General features: G+C 51.1%; 7 protein-coding genes across 7 annotated transcripts; 5 read left to right on the top strand and 2 right to left on the bottom strand.

Annotated features, from left to right (window-relative positions):
- Nucleotides 1-136: 136 nt before the first annotated feature.
- Nucleotides 137-1,288, bottom strand: N7446_008727 (DNA-directed RNA polymerase I subunit RPA43; the record flags this gene model as incomplete). The annotated part of the gene is made up of 1 exon (XM_058517472.1): nucleotides 137-1,288. The coding sequence occupies one exon, from the start codon at nucleotides 1,286-1,288 to the stop codon at nucleotides 137-139; it is 1,152 nt and encodes a 383-aa protein (XP_058371118.1).
- Nucleotides 1,289-1,534: 246 nt separating this feature from the next.
- On the top strand, nucleotides 1,535-2,706 carry N7446_008726 (J domain-containing protein; the record flags this gene model as incomplete). The annotated part of the gene is made up of 3 exons (XM_058517471.1): nucleotides 1,535-1,579; nucleotides 1,642-2,160; nucleotides 2,209-2,706. The coding sequence occupies 3 exons, from the start codon at nucleotides 1,535-1,537 to the stop codon at nucleotides 2,704-2,706; spliced, it is 1,062 nt and encodes a 353-aa protein (XP_058371117.1).
- An 856-nt stretch (nucleotides 2,707-3,562) lies between these two features.
- Nucleotides 3,563-4,399, top strand: N7446_008725 (uncharacterized protein; the record flags this gene model as incomplete). The annotated part of the gene is made up of 2 exons (XM_058517470.1): nucleotides 3,563-3,924; nucleotides 3,991-4,399. The coding sequence occupies 2 exons, from the start codon at nucleotides 3,563-3,565 to the stop codon at nucleotides 4,397-4,399; spliced, it is 771 nt and encodes a 256-aa protein (XP_058371116.1).
- A 457-nt stretch (nucleotides 4,400-4,856) lies between these two features.
- N7446_008724 (uncharacterized protein) lies at nucleotides 4,857-7,674 on the top strand. The gene is made up of 5 exons (XM_058517469.1): nucleotides 4,857-6,141; nucleotides 6,195-6,421; nucleotides 6,470-6,600; nucleotides 6,650-6,896; nucleotides 6,941-7,674. Exons 1-5 carry the CDS (start codon nucleotides 5,363-5,365, stop codon nucleotides 7,588-7,590), a joined length of 2,034 nt encoding a protein of 677 aa, XP_058371115.1. The 5' UTR covers nucleotides 4,857-5,362; the 3' UTR covers nucleotides 7,591-7,674.
- A 1,322-nt stretch (nucleotides 7,675-8,996) lies between these two features.
- Nucleotides 8,997-11,609, top strand: N7446_008723 (uncharacterized protein; the record flags this gene model as incomplete). The annotated part of the gene is made up of 2 exons (XM_058517468.1): nucleotides 8,997-9,170; nucleotides 9,525-11,609. 2 exons carry the CDS (start codon nucleotides 8,997-8,999, stop codon nucleotides 11,607-11,609), a joined length of 2,259 nt encoding a protein of 752 aa, XP_058371114.1.
- A 502-nt stretch (nucleotides 11,610-12,111) lies between these two features.
- On the bottom strand, nucleotides 12,112-13,474 carry N7446_008722 (protein-lysine N-methyltransferase; the record flags this gene model as incomplete). The annotated part of the gene is made up of 4 exons (XM_058517467.1): nucleotides 12,112-12,230; nucleotides 12,314-12,449; nucleotides 12,494-13,081; nucleotides 13,241-13,474. The coding sequence occupies 4 exons, from the start codon at nucleotides 13,472-13,474 to the stop codon at nucleotides 12,112-12,114; spliced, it is 1,077 nt and encodes a 358-aa protein (XP_058371113.1).
- Nucleotides 13,475-13,703: 229 nt separating this feature from the next.
- N7446_008721 (40S ribosomal protein eS24) lies at nucleotides 13,704-14,844 on the top strand. Its single transcript, XM_058517466.1, has 3 exons — nucleotides 13,704-13,813; nucleotides 13,993-14,240; nucleotides 14,299-14,844. Exons 1-3 carry the CDS (start codon nucleotides 13,737-13,739, stop codon nucleotides 14,373-14,375), a joined length of 402 nt encoding a protein of 133 aa, XP_058371112.1. The 5' UTR covers nucleotides 13,704-13,736; the 3' UTR covers nucleotides 14,376-14,844.
- Nucleotides 14,845-15,288: the final 444 nt, after the last annotated feature.

Raw genomic sequence — 15,288 nt, 5'->3', positions numbered from 1 at the left:
TAATTAGCAATTAGGTAAAAGGGAAAGGGAAAGGAAGTAAGATAGTATGGATTCAATGTTCAATGTTCAATTGCATATACACGGGTAATGAAAACCGGAACGCCCCCCAGGATGTAGTCAACAGTATATCAGTGGTTTAGTCTGTCTTCTTCGACTTGGACTTCTTTTCCTTCTTTTCCTTCTTTTCTTTCTTCTCGGACTTTTCCTTTTTCTCTTTCTTTTCCTTTCTATCCTTCTTCTCCTTCTTAGGGCTTGGCTCTGGGTGCACATCCACAACAGAAAGCTCCTCAACCTCCGCCGCCGGTACATTCATAACGGGAACAGTGCGGGTCACCTTGGTAGGTGATGAGAAGAAAGAAGGCGGAAGCGATTGACCCTGGCGCTCAGACTCGATGAGCTGATCCTCCTCCTCAGGAGACAACATCGTACCCTCAATACTGAGGAACCCACGGTCCCGCTCAGAGCCAGGAATAATATCCACATCCACGACACGGAAACGAACCGAGCCACGCACTCGATGCCCAGAAACAGACTGGAAGTATCCCGAATGAGCAGACTCGTCCTCGTCCTCGCCATCAAGAGGGATCTCCTCCGCAGCCAACGAAGCAGGCTGGAACATCTCCTTCTCAGCATCGAACCCGGCCATCCCCTGATCAGAACCCGACTCCTCATCAGTCGTAGCCGGAGTCTCAGCCTCCTCGCCGGGAGGTACCCACTTCCAATTCGAGGGCAAGCGCTTGCGCTCAACACCCACAGAGAACAAGTTGAAAACAACAGCACCGAGGAATCCCTCCGACTGCACATTCACCCACCCATCCAGAATCTGCCCGCGCTTCGGACGGAAGACCAGGAAGGTAGCAGTCAAGTAGACGTAGAGCACGCCGTACTCGTCCGCGGTCGTAGCGAGGGTCAATGGCTGGGGATTAGGATCGGAAGCGAGCCGTGAGGAATCGGATGGCAGACGGCTGGAAATAGACGCATTGGAGTATGCCATGACGACGCCCTTCAGCGGGGGAAAGTAAGTCAAGAGCAGCGGCGAGAGGTGCTCGGCGAGCAGCGAGGCCAGCGCGTGCGTGGGCGAGATGGAGATTGGCGACAGGGGTAGGTAGAGCGTCGCTGTTGTGAGGGTGAAGGGGGAGCTAGAGCTGGAGCTGGGGTCTGAGAGTGGTTGTTGTTGCTTGCGCTTTTTGGAGGGTGATGCGGGTGCTTCCTTCTTGCTCTTGCGTTTGCGCTCTGCCTCGGCGGTGCGCACGGGCAGAGGGTCGATATCCATTGCGTCTACTGCCATGGTGGGACGCAATTGGGCGCTCCACAGAGCTTGCGTCGATGTGGAAGGATTGGATTGAATGTGAATATCTCTTGAATCGAGAACTTTTTTTTTCATTTGACTTTGGTTCCAAACGGGAAGGCGGTCGGTTGGGCGGTGACGAGTGGGCGCTGCATATCGGGGGATACAACTGGCCTGTCTAGTAGTCTGTCTATCTTTCTTTCTTTTAGAATGGTCTATTTGGGGTCTTGGTTATTTTGAACAGCCATGTCGTCGCTTCTCCCCTTTATCGGGTGGGCTGTTCTTCCCAATGTGAGTGGATTGCGGAGCTATACATTGGCTTCAATGTGGAATGGAGCTGACCCCATGGATAGTATGCCACATCTTTCCTACAAAGCGTCTACTATGGCATGACCATTCGCGCGGGTGAGCCCCGGCCGGTACCTCAATCGGCCAAATTCGAACGCCATCGTCGCCGCATCTTCATCTTCGTGATCACCAGCTACCTCCTCTATACACTTTACGAGACCTTCCACCAGGTACAGATGGCAGGCGACTACTACCAGGTCCTGGGAGTCTCACCATTCGCCGATGACCGCACTATCAAGACGCGGTTCCGCCGACTCGCCGCTCAGTATCATCCCGACAAAGTCGGCATCGAAGGCGAGGCATACTTCCTGTACCTGCGACGAGCCCAGGAAACACTAGTGGACCCAGTCAAGCGGTTTGCATACGATCGGCTCGGATCAGACATGCTCAACTGGGGCGAGAAGAAGACCATGCGCGAGTTCCTGATGGCCTCGCTGACTCGGTCGGTCCTTCCCCAGTACCTGGGCGGCTTTGCGACAATGGTAGTGTTGAACTGGCTATGGTGGGCGAATTGGGGACGCTACGTGAGTGAAAACCAAACCGAGAGAGCTTGCCCAGACTAACTCGTATAGTGGCGTTGGTTCACATTCGCCGCCATGCTCACCCTCGAACTCGCCATGATTACGCGCCCACAGGCAGTCTTCATGCCTGTGGCCTACCTTCCTCCAGCGCTACGAGCCTGGCTCCCCCAGCAATCCTTCTACCTCCTCCCCTTCCAGACTCTGACTCTCGCCCGCCGCGCCTCCATCATGCTGCACATCTTCATCTCGCAGGTTGCCCCGCCCGCCGCCAAAGCAGCGCCCGCCGGCGGAAACGGTGATAAGATCTCACCGCAAACTGTACAGCAGTTTGGTAAGTTGGTGCAGTTGTCCCGCGCGGTCGATGAAGAGGCCACACGGATGATGCAGCTCGGTCAGGCTCCTTTCCGCGGTGACCGTGAAAGCGTGTCGATTCTCCGGCGCGGCATGAAAGAAGGGCTAATCCTCGCCGGTGTGCGGTCCAGCCCCGAGGTGCAACGGGCCGTGGCACAGGTTGTAGAACGACGCCAGGGTGAGAATAAGCTGGAGTGAGCCAAAGTGTACATAGCTGTGTGTAGAGTAATCAACCAGGTGTTCCCTAGAGGATCCGAGTTCCGGTAAGTAATGAAAGACGCTTGGCGAGGTCGCGTAATTTCTCTTTTTCTGGTTCATCGAGGCCGAAGTGGCGACCGCCTTGACTCGTTTGACTCGTGATACTCTCACCAGATCCATTGAGAACAGGTCCACTAAGCTAGTACTGTGGTGCTTTTGTACTGTAATTTGTAATCCGTAATTTGTACTTTGCTGGGTATGGAATGAACTTGCGACATGCGGTCAGTGAGCCATTTTCGGGATGCAGCGGGTGGAATGAGATCCATCAACGGTTTAGGGTTGGATTGTATTTGTAGATCGTAAGTGGAACTGGTCAATACACATAGGATCATTCAAATGTTAGACTGTAGAATGGCGAATGGAGAAAGCGAAAATAAAAAAGAGAATAGAGGAGGGTAAGAATAAAAATAAGAATAGAATGAGAATGAGAGAAGTATAGAAAGAGTAGATGTGTACGGTCACTGTAATCTTCCCGAATCAGCCCAAACAAGGCCGTAAATGACGGTACGACGCCGAAGCCTTCAACCTTTCCCCCTGCTGAACAACGAGTCGACAGTGAAAATATGGAACACGACCCTTTTCTCATCCCTTTCTCCCTTCCCTCCACTTCCACCACTTCCACCACTTTCACTTCTCCTTCCCCCTCCATCCCTCCATCCCCGGACTATGCTTCCATCGCCATCTCGATATACACTATCTTTACAATCCTGACGGAAGAGACACCACGTCACGGTCGTGGCCTACACACCACGTCACTTGAACGACCTCACGTCCCGCTATACCATCCACTTCCATCATGCCCGCCCCTACAAACGGTCGCTCCAAGGGAGCTAAGAATTCCACCTCCTTGACAGTGGTGCTGAAGCTGTCTTCCAGCGCCCTCCAACGGTTCGAGAAGAACCAAAATACCCCCGACATCAAGGGCCAAGAGCGGCCCTCGCCGACTTCATCTACCGAGATCCCCGCTGTCCGACCCTCATCCGCCGACAATGGCTCCGACGATGCGAACTCGACACCCGTCACGGGGGCAACTCCAGGCGACACTCCACGCCGGAAGGGAGTTCCGGGTCCTAAGCCCGGCAACAAGAGAACAAACGGTCAAACTGAACCCGGTGCCAGGTCACGGGGACGCCCAGGCCCAAAGAAGAAGCCCAAGCTGTAAGCTAATCCATTGTCTATGCCTTCAATGCCAAGAACAAAGCTAACATACTACTCTCTCTCCAGTGAAGAAGGAGGAGACACCGCGAAGCTCCCTGCTGCCCAGCGCCTCGGACCAAAAGCCAACACGGGAGCCATCAATGCCGGCCTGCGCGCCCTTGACCGTACCGGAGCTGCATGCCGCAAGTGGGAGCGCAAGCCCTTGCAGCTGAGAAGTTTCACAGGTATCTTGTGGCAGCTACCTTCATGGCGCACGCCGGGTACAGGCAAGTCCGGCACCTTGATTGACAGCAAGGTAGCTGCCCTTGAGAGTGGTGACAGCGATACCAAGCCCACGCTCACAGCCCCGGGCACCGACACACTCAATGGGAGCAGTGCCGTACCCAGCGAGAAGAGCAATTCCGGAGACGGCGACGTCACCCCGGCTTCTCATATGGTTGAGCCTTCGTCGCCGGCTATTGCGATGGCGGTGTGAGCTTGTCATGTTGGCATAGCTTTGTGCATGTTGAGCATACATATGCACGTGAGCACAGTTCGGATTGTTCCTGTGTATATTAGATTCCACGGATTGGTATTTTCTTCGGGTTACGTGGCTTTGGTTTGGCGTTCTGGAATCGGCTTCAGGCTTTTTATGTCGGCGAGCAGGCCGAATCGGTTTGGGTTGTGTTTTGTATCATAGCAGTTATTGGGACTGGTATTCTTCTATATGAGAATATTTCTTGCTCTGAGCATACTTATTATCTGTCTATATGTAGATCGAATAGGTAACTTATATATTCACATTGCCCGTACGCATTTGAGAGAATCTTCATCGAACGGTGGACTTTGAACCCTTTCTAGCTCACTTATTTGGCCAGTTTCAAGCAAGTTTTAAAATCTGATACATGTACTAAAGTAAGCTTGGCGCCTAATAACTATTCCTGTAGCTAGCACAGTAGTAACATTATACCCCTGGAGTATAGCGAATATGTACATATAGCCGGAGGTACTTCCCGTGTACTTTCAAGTAGCACAATATAGGAAGGTCAGAGGGGCTCGTGACATCTCCCCTCTTCTTTCCGATCATTTTGGTGTATTTCCCTTTGACCTTTGACTCTTCTATCTGGCGAGACCTTGATTTACGGGATGTAAGGTCAGCTGGGCTGCTTTCGGATCTGTCAACCATCACCACCCATATTCCACCACATGTTTGCATCTCTCCACGCACATCCTCTCTGTAACTCATTCTCTCCGCTTGCGACTGCCGGGTGACCTCACTTCCACGCACTTAAGCCGAGCACTGTTTTCTGCCACGCACGGAATCACGCACGGCATAGCACATTTTTAAACCCCTCGTGTCAAGTTTCAACAAGATAACAGCAGATCGGCCAAAAACGGACAACAGAAGTGGCTTTGGTAGCGTGGCATTTGGGGGGCGACCTTGGGACCCGCGAACATCATGACTGATGTGCCCATCCCGCCATCCGGTGGAGCTCGAGCTTCATACCCCATCTCCTCTATCCCACGACGCTCCTCCTACGCGTCTGTAGTCTCCGGCAACGCATTCTCACCAACCTCCAGCTCTTTCTCTCACCTCCTCAACGACTCCCACCCAGTCCCCTACCCACTTTCCGACACCCGAGTCCACCGGACTCTGTCCGGCGTGGATGCAGACATGCAAATGAACTCCGCCTGGAGGAACTCAGGATCGCCAGACTTGCTGCCACACTATTCCCGCAAGTATGCCGGCTTCCTACGCTCGACGGAATTCCCTCCAAGCCTAGGCCTTAACGACGGGCCGGGCTTCGTGACCCCATCCTACCTCCGCAGCTCTCGCTACATCGCCCGCCTCGAGACCGCTCATCGAGCCAAGATCGCTGCTCAACAGCGAGATGTCGCCTCGTCGGCTTCGGCCTCCACTTCGAATCCGCCGCTCTCTGCTTCCTCTAGCAATGTTCACTTGCCCCGCATGGCGCCGTCCCATCGTGGAATGACCTATGAGATCATCGAGAAGGAACCGCCCGCCACCGATACGCTTCAGCCGCTGCCGACACAATGGAGCTCCGATGATAAATGCTCGGCTCTGGAACTGTCGAATGATAGTCTTGATGTTCGCTATGCTGGCCCTGTGCATAAACATGATAATGAAGCTGCCGCCCTGCGCACTGATCATCCTATGCCGCCACAGTGCGGGATCTACTACTTTGAAGTGAAGATCGAATCAAAGCCAAAGGAAGGGTATGTTTTTCTTGTGTTCTTCGTTTCCTTGGTCGTGACTAATGTGTCTCTAGCATGATTGGCATTGGGTTTTCTAGCCCCAAAGCGAATGTCGAGCGACTTCCAGGCTGGGAGCAAGAATCTTGGGCTTACCATGGTGATGATGGAAAGTCGTTCTTTGGCGAGAATCAGGGTACTGGCCGAGCATATGGTCCGACCTTTGGTGTTGGTGATACTGTAGGATGTGGTGTTAATTTCTCTACGGGGGCTGCATTCTTCACCAAGAACGGTATCTTCTTGGGTATGTTTCCACTATAACTATCGTGGTTGCATTATATTGACAAAATAGGAATCGCATTCCACGAACTACGCAATGTGAAGTTGTATCCGTCTGTCGGAATGAAGAAGCTGCCAACTGTACATCTTAAAGCGAACTTTGGACAGGAGCCATTCGTTTTTGATATTGATGGTATGGTTAGGGTATGTGCTGCTTGGCTCTGTTTGAAAATGGCATGCTAATTCCAAACAGCAAGAGAGAATGGCTATCCAATCGGAGATCAACGCTACAACTACGACGAACCTTCAACCACCGCTGGACGAGTCGACATTGCTGCAAGAACTAGTAGCCCAATTTCTGGCCCACGATGGCTACGTTGACACAGCCCGCGCCTTCGCTGAAGAGGTCGCCACTGAGACAATGGCCTTGGAGAATAGTCGGAGCGAGCCACTGAAGAAGTATGAAGTGGAAGAGGACCGCGAAGCCATTAACCGGAACAGTAAGCTACTATCCAACCTTGCAGTTCGTATCTAACATCCCCAGAAATCCGCTCCGCAATCCTAGACGGCGACATCGACAAAGCCCTCAAACACACAAAAGCCTACTACTCCGACGTGCTAGAAGACCACCCCCGCATTTACTTCAAACTCCGCTGCCGCAAATTCCTCGAAATGATGCGTCGTTCCAATGAACTCTCCGCCGCAACAGCAGCAGCCTCCAAGCAACGCCGCTCCACATCCCCAGCCCTCTCCCACGAACACGCCGTCTTCGACCAGGAAATGGAACTCGATGACGGCGACGGCGACGCCTGGGTCGATGGAATGGACACAGAAGAGCCCGAGGCTGCCGCTCAATTCAATCAGCTTCTCACCGAAGCAGTCCAATACGGTCAACAGTTACGTCTCGATTATCCCTCTGACGATAACGGCGGCGACAAGAAATTACTTGATGATATCTTTTCCTTGGTTGCATACCCTGATCCCAAGCGCTCCGTCCATGGCCATTACCTCGATCCTTCTGGACGGGTTGCTGTAGCCGAGGAGTTGAACTCGGCTATCCTTGTTTCATTGGGCAAATCCTCTGCTGCAGCCCTTGAACGGCTATACCAGCAAACGGAAGTGCTTGTCAACGAAATCAGTGAAGACGGCGGCGCCGGGGCGTTTATTAATGTACGCGATGACATTTTTCTTTAGGCGTGTTAGCGGTTAGGCTAGGATAGGCTTGGTTCAAGGGTTCCTTTTCTTGTTTCCTTTTTTCTCCCTGTTCTCATTCTTTCAGTTTCATTTTCTTTCTTCGGCTTGATCTCTCCACTTTATGAGAAAGCAAGCTCTGGAAAGCAATTGAGAATTGTTCGACTTTGGGTTTGAATGATATCCTGGTTCGACCAGGCTTTGATATAGATTTCTTTAACGTAGCTCCTTGGTCGTTTTCGAGCGGGTTTTTATGATCTGATTCCTACAATCAAGCAGGGCTCCTAATCACTACACGTGTTCTTTCCATAGCTCGCTAGGAGCTATCAATAGCATTAAGATGACAATATAGCGACGTTGAGGTGAGTAGCTATCTGCATAAACTAGTATTCTTCGCGCGGAATTGTTGAACCTGAGGTAGTAACCCTATATGCATGACGTGGTTCTCATGCTTGATGTGGCATGTGCTTTCAAAGGCTACATACATGCCCCTGAGGTCTATCTCCTGTGGTGCGTAACACCTCGCCGTCGTCACTGAAGAGCATCCCTTCCAGCCTGTGGTACGATACGTCGTGTATAGAATCCCCGTTGTATACTAGCTCAGGGTTCTCGTCCCATATCAACGACATCAGGTTCGAAATTGTAAGGTATGGCGGACATTTAGTCTAGCGGTTATTAGTATCAACTTATACTTATCCTCTTAGACGCTAGGTCTGCCTCCTTCCGTATCGTTTGGTTCATCCTGGAGTGACGCCTGATCTCCCGTCAATATCAGACGATGACTTTTTGCTTTTTCTACTACTTTTTCTTCTTCTTCTTCTTCTTCTTCTTCTTTATTTCTTGTAGATTGACATCGATATCCACTTCCTCCCTTGCTGACACTTTTCTTCCATACAACCGCTTTTCTTCGTTGGAGAATTGTCATACCGTGACTTGCTCTCGGTCTTTCGGTACCGTTATACGCACTTGACCAAATTTAGTATTGTAGTCTCCATGTATTTTCACACCGCACCTCATCTCAGGTACAGGTGCATACTCAGGTTAGGCATAAAAGTGTGATCGCCGTTCTTTGATACTTTGATAGGCTGCGAGATAGTGGGACTGTAGGCTTGGCGAGATTCTTTCTCGAGGCGCATCCTTGACGAGGATCAATACTTCGACCGTCACACTGAGGAAGTAAAGCATCTTGAATGTCCCCAACTTCCTCACTTAGGGTTGACCGAGTCACGTCCACTCCCGAACCTCATCTTACATAATCCAGGAACCGCCCAGGGCGAACCGCTTCTCATCTCCAGCTTCTCCGCTTTCTAGGAACATCTGTGATACCTGAGCTGCAAGAGTTGCAGGTGTACTGATGATCCGGCGGTCTCTCTGGACATTTTGCTCCCCCAAGGGGTCACATTCTCATGATGGATTCCCATCCGCATAGCTCGGTCTCGGGCCTCAGCATTCCAACCCATTCAAGCACCTCCACCACCCTGCGCTGCTGCTGTGGTCGCAATGACTGTGCCCTGCTCGAGCATAACAATGTAGCCCTCGAGGGCTTGGAAAAAGATCTCGAGACTGCCGCGAGGTTAGGTCAGGTACGTTGCTTTTTAAAATTCCAGCCCAAATATATGTCTGCGTGAGACGCCAAGTGAGCCCTGGGCGGGCTGTATCGTGCATGTTTGATACATCATTTCATCATTCCTCACAAAACACTATCTCGGTGCTTTTGTTCCTTTCCCATTCTTCATTTCCTTTGGTCTACTTGATCTGTTCCACCCCATTACCTACACATCACATGGGATCAGTTCACCTGATCTTTGATCTCATGGACTCCGGGTCGCGGTCTCCTATTCTTTTTCTCTGCGTTGGCGTCCGTCATGACTTCTTTCCTCGACTATGCTGCCAAGGCAGATTGCTTTGGACCGTCATCGCTGACCTTTGCTTTACAGGCCTTGCTTCACCGTCATGAAAGTTACATGGCTGAGGCGGAGGAGGACCGGCATCGCTTAGTCGCCAGCATCGATGACCTGGAGCGCGAAAGGCAAGAAGTGCAGGCCGAAAACGCGCGCATCATCGAGGAGAATCGCACTTTACTGGAGCAACTCGATAACTTGAACATAGCTGTCGCCGAGTCTGACAGTTATGCCAAGACTCTCACCTCGAATCTGGAGAGCACGCAGTCCGAATTGCGCAGATTGACGGCTGCTGCGGCGCGTGCAGCTGACCTTGAGGCGCAGCTTGCTCTTATGGAGACGGAGCAATCCAAGTTACAGGAGAGTCTTGTTTTGGCCCACGAAGACGAGCAATCGGCAGTGCAGCGATGGAGGAAAGCCGAAACAACACTACGCGACCTTCATGATCAGATCGACCGCATTGAGAAAGAAGCGCGCGAAGAGCGCGAGCGACATACCGAGGTCGTTGAGCGTATGGAGCGCAAGAGAGCCGTAGAGCGTGAGCTTGACAATGCGGCGGGCCGTCTCAAAGGCGCTGCTGCCGCCTCCGAACTGAAGCGCAATACCGGTGGCACGACTGTGGTCTCTCGCTTTGTCAAGGACATCTTGCAGGACAACGCCAATCTACAAGTCGGTATTATGGAACTACGCGAAATGCTCAACACCTCGAATGAGGAAGTTCAGAACCTGCGGGATCAAGTCCTGTCTCATCAGCCGCTGGCCGGTGTTGATGAAGAAGATAACCGGGAACCAAGTACAGTCACAACGTTAAGCGAGGAACTCGAAGCGAAAGAAGAACGCCGGGTATCTCAGGAATTCCACATCCACCATCATCATTACCACACACCCGGAAAGAAAGAGAAAGTCTCGATCAATCGTCGCATGAAAAAACGACGGCCTGCTATAGGGAGCCCGGTAGCATTGCACTCTGCCCAGGGACAATCGCCTCGAAGGACCCTTCATCGGTCCCAGTCATCCGGTTCATCCATGTCAACCATCCTATCCCACACTTCCGTCTCCATCCCACCACAATCACGCCGCTGGTCATTACAATCACATGCAGCGGATTCATTGGCAAGCTCTCCGCAGTCTGCATTCCGGACATCGTCGATCTTTGATCGCGTTGAACGTGGTGCTGAATTCTCTCAAGCTACCAGCCCGGACAGTACAGTGTTCTCCTCCCCTGTCATGGGAGCAAGGAACTTCAAGGCTTTTGATATGCCATTCCAACCAATAAGTGACATTGATAATCATGATTCTCAAGACGATCTCGCATCATTTGACGATGATCTCTACCACGGCCAAGACTTTTCCAACACCGGTAACAACGTTTCTAGAGAGCCTGCCATTCCAGAAGAGTCCGAGCCATCTCCGCAAGGACCTTACTTCCCATTATCTACACGTCGAGAATCTTTAAAGAACGCCGAGGATGATTTCTTCAGCATGCAGGCACAAACCTCATCACTTCGCAGGTCCACATCCCATGATAGCCTGCTCTCCGTCTCTGTAGCGGGCATGGACATCCACACCCCGAACACCCGTCACATGCGAATGGGCGACTGGCACCCTGGCATGCGAATCCCCCAACGCATCCTCTCTCCCAGCGTCGAATTAGTCTCAACACCCCCAGTCATCTCCGCCCCGGCCATCATAGCCAACCGCTCAGCAAGTTCGGGGCATTCATCCCAGTCATTGCTTGCTTCCATGGCTGTCAGCAAGAATAACAAGTCAACCGATGCATCGTCCATCACATCTGCAGACAGCAACAGCACAGCTTCAACCGCAGCAACCGGCCCCCGAAAGGCAACATTAGGTCGGCGCGTAGGAGGCTGGGTATTAGGCCGCTGGGGAATGTCACCCATTTCATCCGATGGCGAAGTTGATACCCCAGCGCAGGATCCATCTATCGAGTCTACACCAGCACCAACGTCAACCCCAGCACCTCATACGCAAGCACCGAAATCCCCCCGACCCAATGGCCCTCCGCTTCAGATTCCCAGGCGTGAACCAGAAGGGTCCAATTATGGGTCTCCGTCCTCCACCCTCTGCACCTATCTCCATTCATGCTCAAGGCATAGATGAGAACCTACTGCGAGAGAGTCTAGCCGAAGAAGATGGCTAGATTTTCCAGTAGGGGTTATCTATACTCTACATTTTTCTTGTTGTTTAGCGACCACACTCGTTTTAATCTTGCATTTCATATATCTATTTTGCATTTACTTTGGTTTCATAGTTGCATTTTATTGGTTTCTGGTTTTGGATGGCGTGGTGCGAGTGCGACATGATACCCATGCGTTCCTTTTTTGATTTCTAGATATGCCTAGATGAGGTCATTTCTCACTTTGTTGAATTGTGCAGGTGGTTTTCTTCCAATGATCTAATGACTTGAACTGATTTGTGATTAAGGTTTCATTACTATTGTCCACTTACAAGATGGTCCTGAAATAATTGATAGAGATACTTTAAGGTTTGTACACTCGTTGTACACTAAAGCAAAAGTAACACAATTGCTATTTATGGTCATTTGCATGATATCATATCCTCTATTCATATTCGTTACCTCATGATATAACCCGATGGCAGTTCATTTCCGCGAAATCCGATACGTCCGGATGGGGATGCTAGTCGAATGGAAGAAGCCTGTTTGATCCTGTGACGGAGTCGACTCGAATGGTAGGGTTTCAACATTGAAGGTGTTTGTTTCTGTGGAAGTCAGCGGGTTACTCACAGACACAGTATGGCCTGGTATGACCATCGGGCCAAATGACTGGACTATCAAGACTTACCGCATCCATTCAAGAACGTGCGGAAGGTATCCTCGTTGCGCAGTGTTGCCGCAATGATGAAATGCTCAATGTGGTAATTCTCAAAGAGATCCCGTACGGTAGACAATAGCAGAGGGATGATGTCGGTATCATAGATCTGAATGATTAGATAGATCAACTCACAAACGCAGAGAGACTTACCAAATCAGCACCGAGCGCAACATCAAATTTGATACCCTCGCTCTGACCCTCGCTCTGATCCTCATCAGAAGCAAGTCCAGCGAGATCCCCCGTCCGCTCAAGTGGAGTCCCCCACTCCCAAACAGCAGGATAGATAGGAATAGACCGACCAGTGTCAAGGTTATGCGGGACACATTCACGCATATTATCAATAAGAGCAGGCTCCCGATCCGTAACAACAACACTGCGCACACCAAGGTACCGCGCACAAACAAGGGACAGGAATCCCGTGCCAGCACCGAGTTCAATAACCCGCTTATTGCGCACAATGGCCTCGCCAGCTTCGGAAGCCAAGAACGAACCTAGATGCAGGGCAGCTTCCCAAGTGCGGAATCCGGTTGTTCCAGCTGAGAGGATGAGACCGCGGGATTCAGAGGTGATGACTGATCGCTCGATGTTTGCATATTGGGTGGTTGACCCTGTTTCTGTTTTTGTTTCGGCTGGTGCTGTGTATTTGATGAAAGACAGCTGCTGCGCCTGCTGGACGGCGGATTGTTTTGGCTGGGCTACCAGTTCGGTCCAGCATTCCATGAGATCATCGTTGATCTCCTGTTGAAGCAACATTGGATGGGATGTTAGAGAAGTGGGACATCAATATAACGGTTTTGCATTGCAATGAAGAAGTGGATGTACATGAAGTGGAGGGGGAATTAGAAAAATACAAAAAAGGAAAGAAAGAAGAAGTCAACTGGCAATGGGTGTGCATACATCCTCCTCGGGGTCAGTTATTGATTCCTCAATGCGTGAGAGAATCAGTTTCAGCACTCGGCTTCGGTAGTTGGCTGGCGGGATAGGAAAGACCGTAGTCTCGTTGAACATGCGCTCGTATATAGCTGCTTGAACATCTGGCTGGACCAGTACAGGACCCGGTGGAAGGGCCAAGTGCTGCAAATCCACCAGCTGGAAGTACTGCGCAGCTAATTTGCGAATTGAGTCGGCCATGAGTATGATAATTTGATATTGAAGAATACAAAGCGCAAGATATCATTGGAGAATGTGATGATGAGTCAGAGATAAGTAAGCAAGGACAAGTTCTGCTGATTCAGCAGTGCATCTGCCTGAGGCTACAGATTAGTCATGGGGGAGAGGCAATTTCCCCGATCGGGTTAGTGTCTACCCTAGCCGAGCCCACACCACACGAAAATTGAAAGTTCGACATCCTCAGTGACCCCGTCGACACTTCCTCCATCCAACACACACCAAAATGGCCGACGCTCCCGTTACTCTGCGGACTCGCAAGTTCATCCGCAACCCTCTGCTTGCCCGTAAGCAGATGGTCGTGTAAGAATCCCTTTCTCCCCCCCCTTGATTTTGGAACTGTGTGGTGGAATCATCGAAAAAGGCGCGCGACAAGGAAATTGAACGACCACACAACACCAGACAAAAGAGAACATCGAAACACACAATGCAATCATCCAGCGAAGAAAAGCACCGGTCTGACATCTTTCGCGAATTTCTAGGGACGTCCTCCACCCCAACCGCCCTAATGTCTCCAAGGACGAGCTCCGCGAGAAGCTGGCCGACCTGTACAAGTCCAACAAGGACCAGGTCTCCGTGTTCGGTTTCCGCACGCAGTACGGTGGTGGCAAGTCCACCGGCTTCGCTCTGGTCTACGACTCCTCCGAGGCCCTGAAGAAGTTCGAGCCCCACTACCGTCTCGTCCGTGTCGGCGCCGCCGACAAGATCGAGAAGCCCTCCCGCCAGCAGCGTACGTCCATCTATCCGTGCATTGTTTCACAAAGCACATTCGCTAATTCATTCCACAGGCAAGCAACGGAAGAACCGCTCCAAGAAGTTCCGTGGTGTCGCCAAGGTCAAGGGCCCCAAGAAGAACAAGGACTAAGCGCATCGCTGATCTCTACCACGAATCAACATGGACCGATAAAGGCGGCATGCGATGGAAAAAGATTAAGTCGGTGGTGTCTTTGGCTCTGGAGTTTCCCACCTGGATTTGGAATGAACACAGGTGCGGTCAGGTGTGTGGGGGAGAGTGGTTTAAGTCTTCTCTTTTTCGGCGAACATCAGACTAAACCCCAAAATGATGCCCGTTTGAATGGTGAAGATTACAGAAACTCTTTTTATTCCTGTGCTGTTGGAGCTGGTGATCCCCTGGAGAAAAAGCCTGGCGATCCCCCGGATAAAAAGGGCGTCAGTGTTGTGGTTTCGTGTGTATGTTTTTTTGGGGTCATCGGTTCAATTCAAGGCAGCCAGGGTTATGAGAATCCGGGCTTCGACCCGGGATGAAATCACATTTACTTGTTTCTCTTCAATCTGGTTGTCGTAGATGTAGATGTCCGATCCTGTATTGGCTGAGCTGATCTAGGTGTATATCTTGCATACCTACCGTAGTTTGCCCTAAGTCGAAGGTAAAGTATAGTATTCCCCAGGACAAGTTCGTACTCGTCTCCCCCCTGTCCCCCATGCCATCCGGCTAAAAAGAGGTACTTCTCAACAACACTCCAACAAAGTCCTGATAGCGTGTATTGTTCTACACATACTGATCCAAACCAGCAACCCTGCAATGACATGAACACATTGTATTGGAATCTATAAGTTGCTAAGTAAATTAAACAGCCAAGAACCCAACGTTCCAATTTAAAAAGAAAAGACATCATACTCAGTTCCTTGCCATCATTTCACTGTAAATGCAGGATCTAAATCCAAATCATGGCGTTTAGACAGGGAAGGCTATGGACTGCTAGACGTGGGTGCGTGGATGTGCGTGTCGCCCTCGGCTCGAGCGGTTGTATAATGGC

Source organism: Penicillium canescens, assembly GCF_028828765.1.
Source record: "Penicillium canescens strain IBT 15451 chromosome Unknown utg000005l_segment0_segment0, whole genome shotgun sequence".
NCBI lineage: Eukaryota > Fungi > Ascomycota > Eurotiomycetes > Eurotiales > Aspergillaceae > Penicillium > Penicillium canescens.
This window is presented reverse-complemented; position numbering and strand designations above follow the sequence as displayed.

Bases quoted from the DNA above. Each gene is read 5' to 3' on its own strand.
- N7446_008724 (XM_058517469.1), top strand. From the start codon at position 5,363: ATGACTGATGTGCCCATCCCGCCATCCGGTGGAGCTCGAGCTTCATAC. The intron at 6,422-6,469 runs GTATGTTTCCAC...TTGACAAAATAG, and splicing joins CAAGAACGGTATCTTCTTGG to GAATCGCATTCCACGAACTA. The intron at 6,897-6,940 runs GTAAGCTACTAT...TAACATCCCCAG, and splicing joins CGAAGCCATTAACCGGAACA to AAATCCGCTCCGCAATCCTA.
- N7446_008721 (XM_058517466.1), top strand. From the start codon at position 13,737: ATGGCCGACGCTCCCGTTACTCTGCGGACTCGCAAGTTCATCCGCAAC. The intron at 13,814-13,992 runs GTAAGAATCCCT...GCGAATTTCTAG, and splicing joins GCCCGTAAGCAGATGGTCGT to GGACGTCCTCCACCCCAACC. The intron at 14,241-14,298 runs GTACGTCCATCT...TTCATTCCACAG, and splicing joins GAAGCCCTCCCGCCAGCAGC to GCAAGCAACGGAAGAACCGC.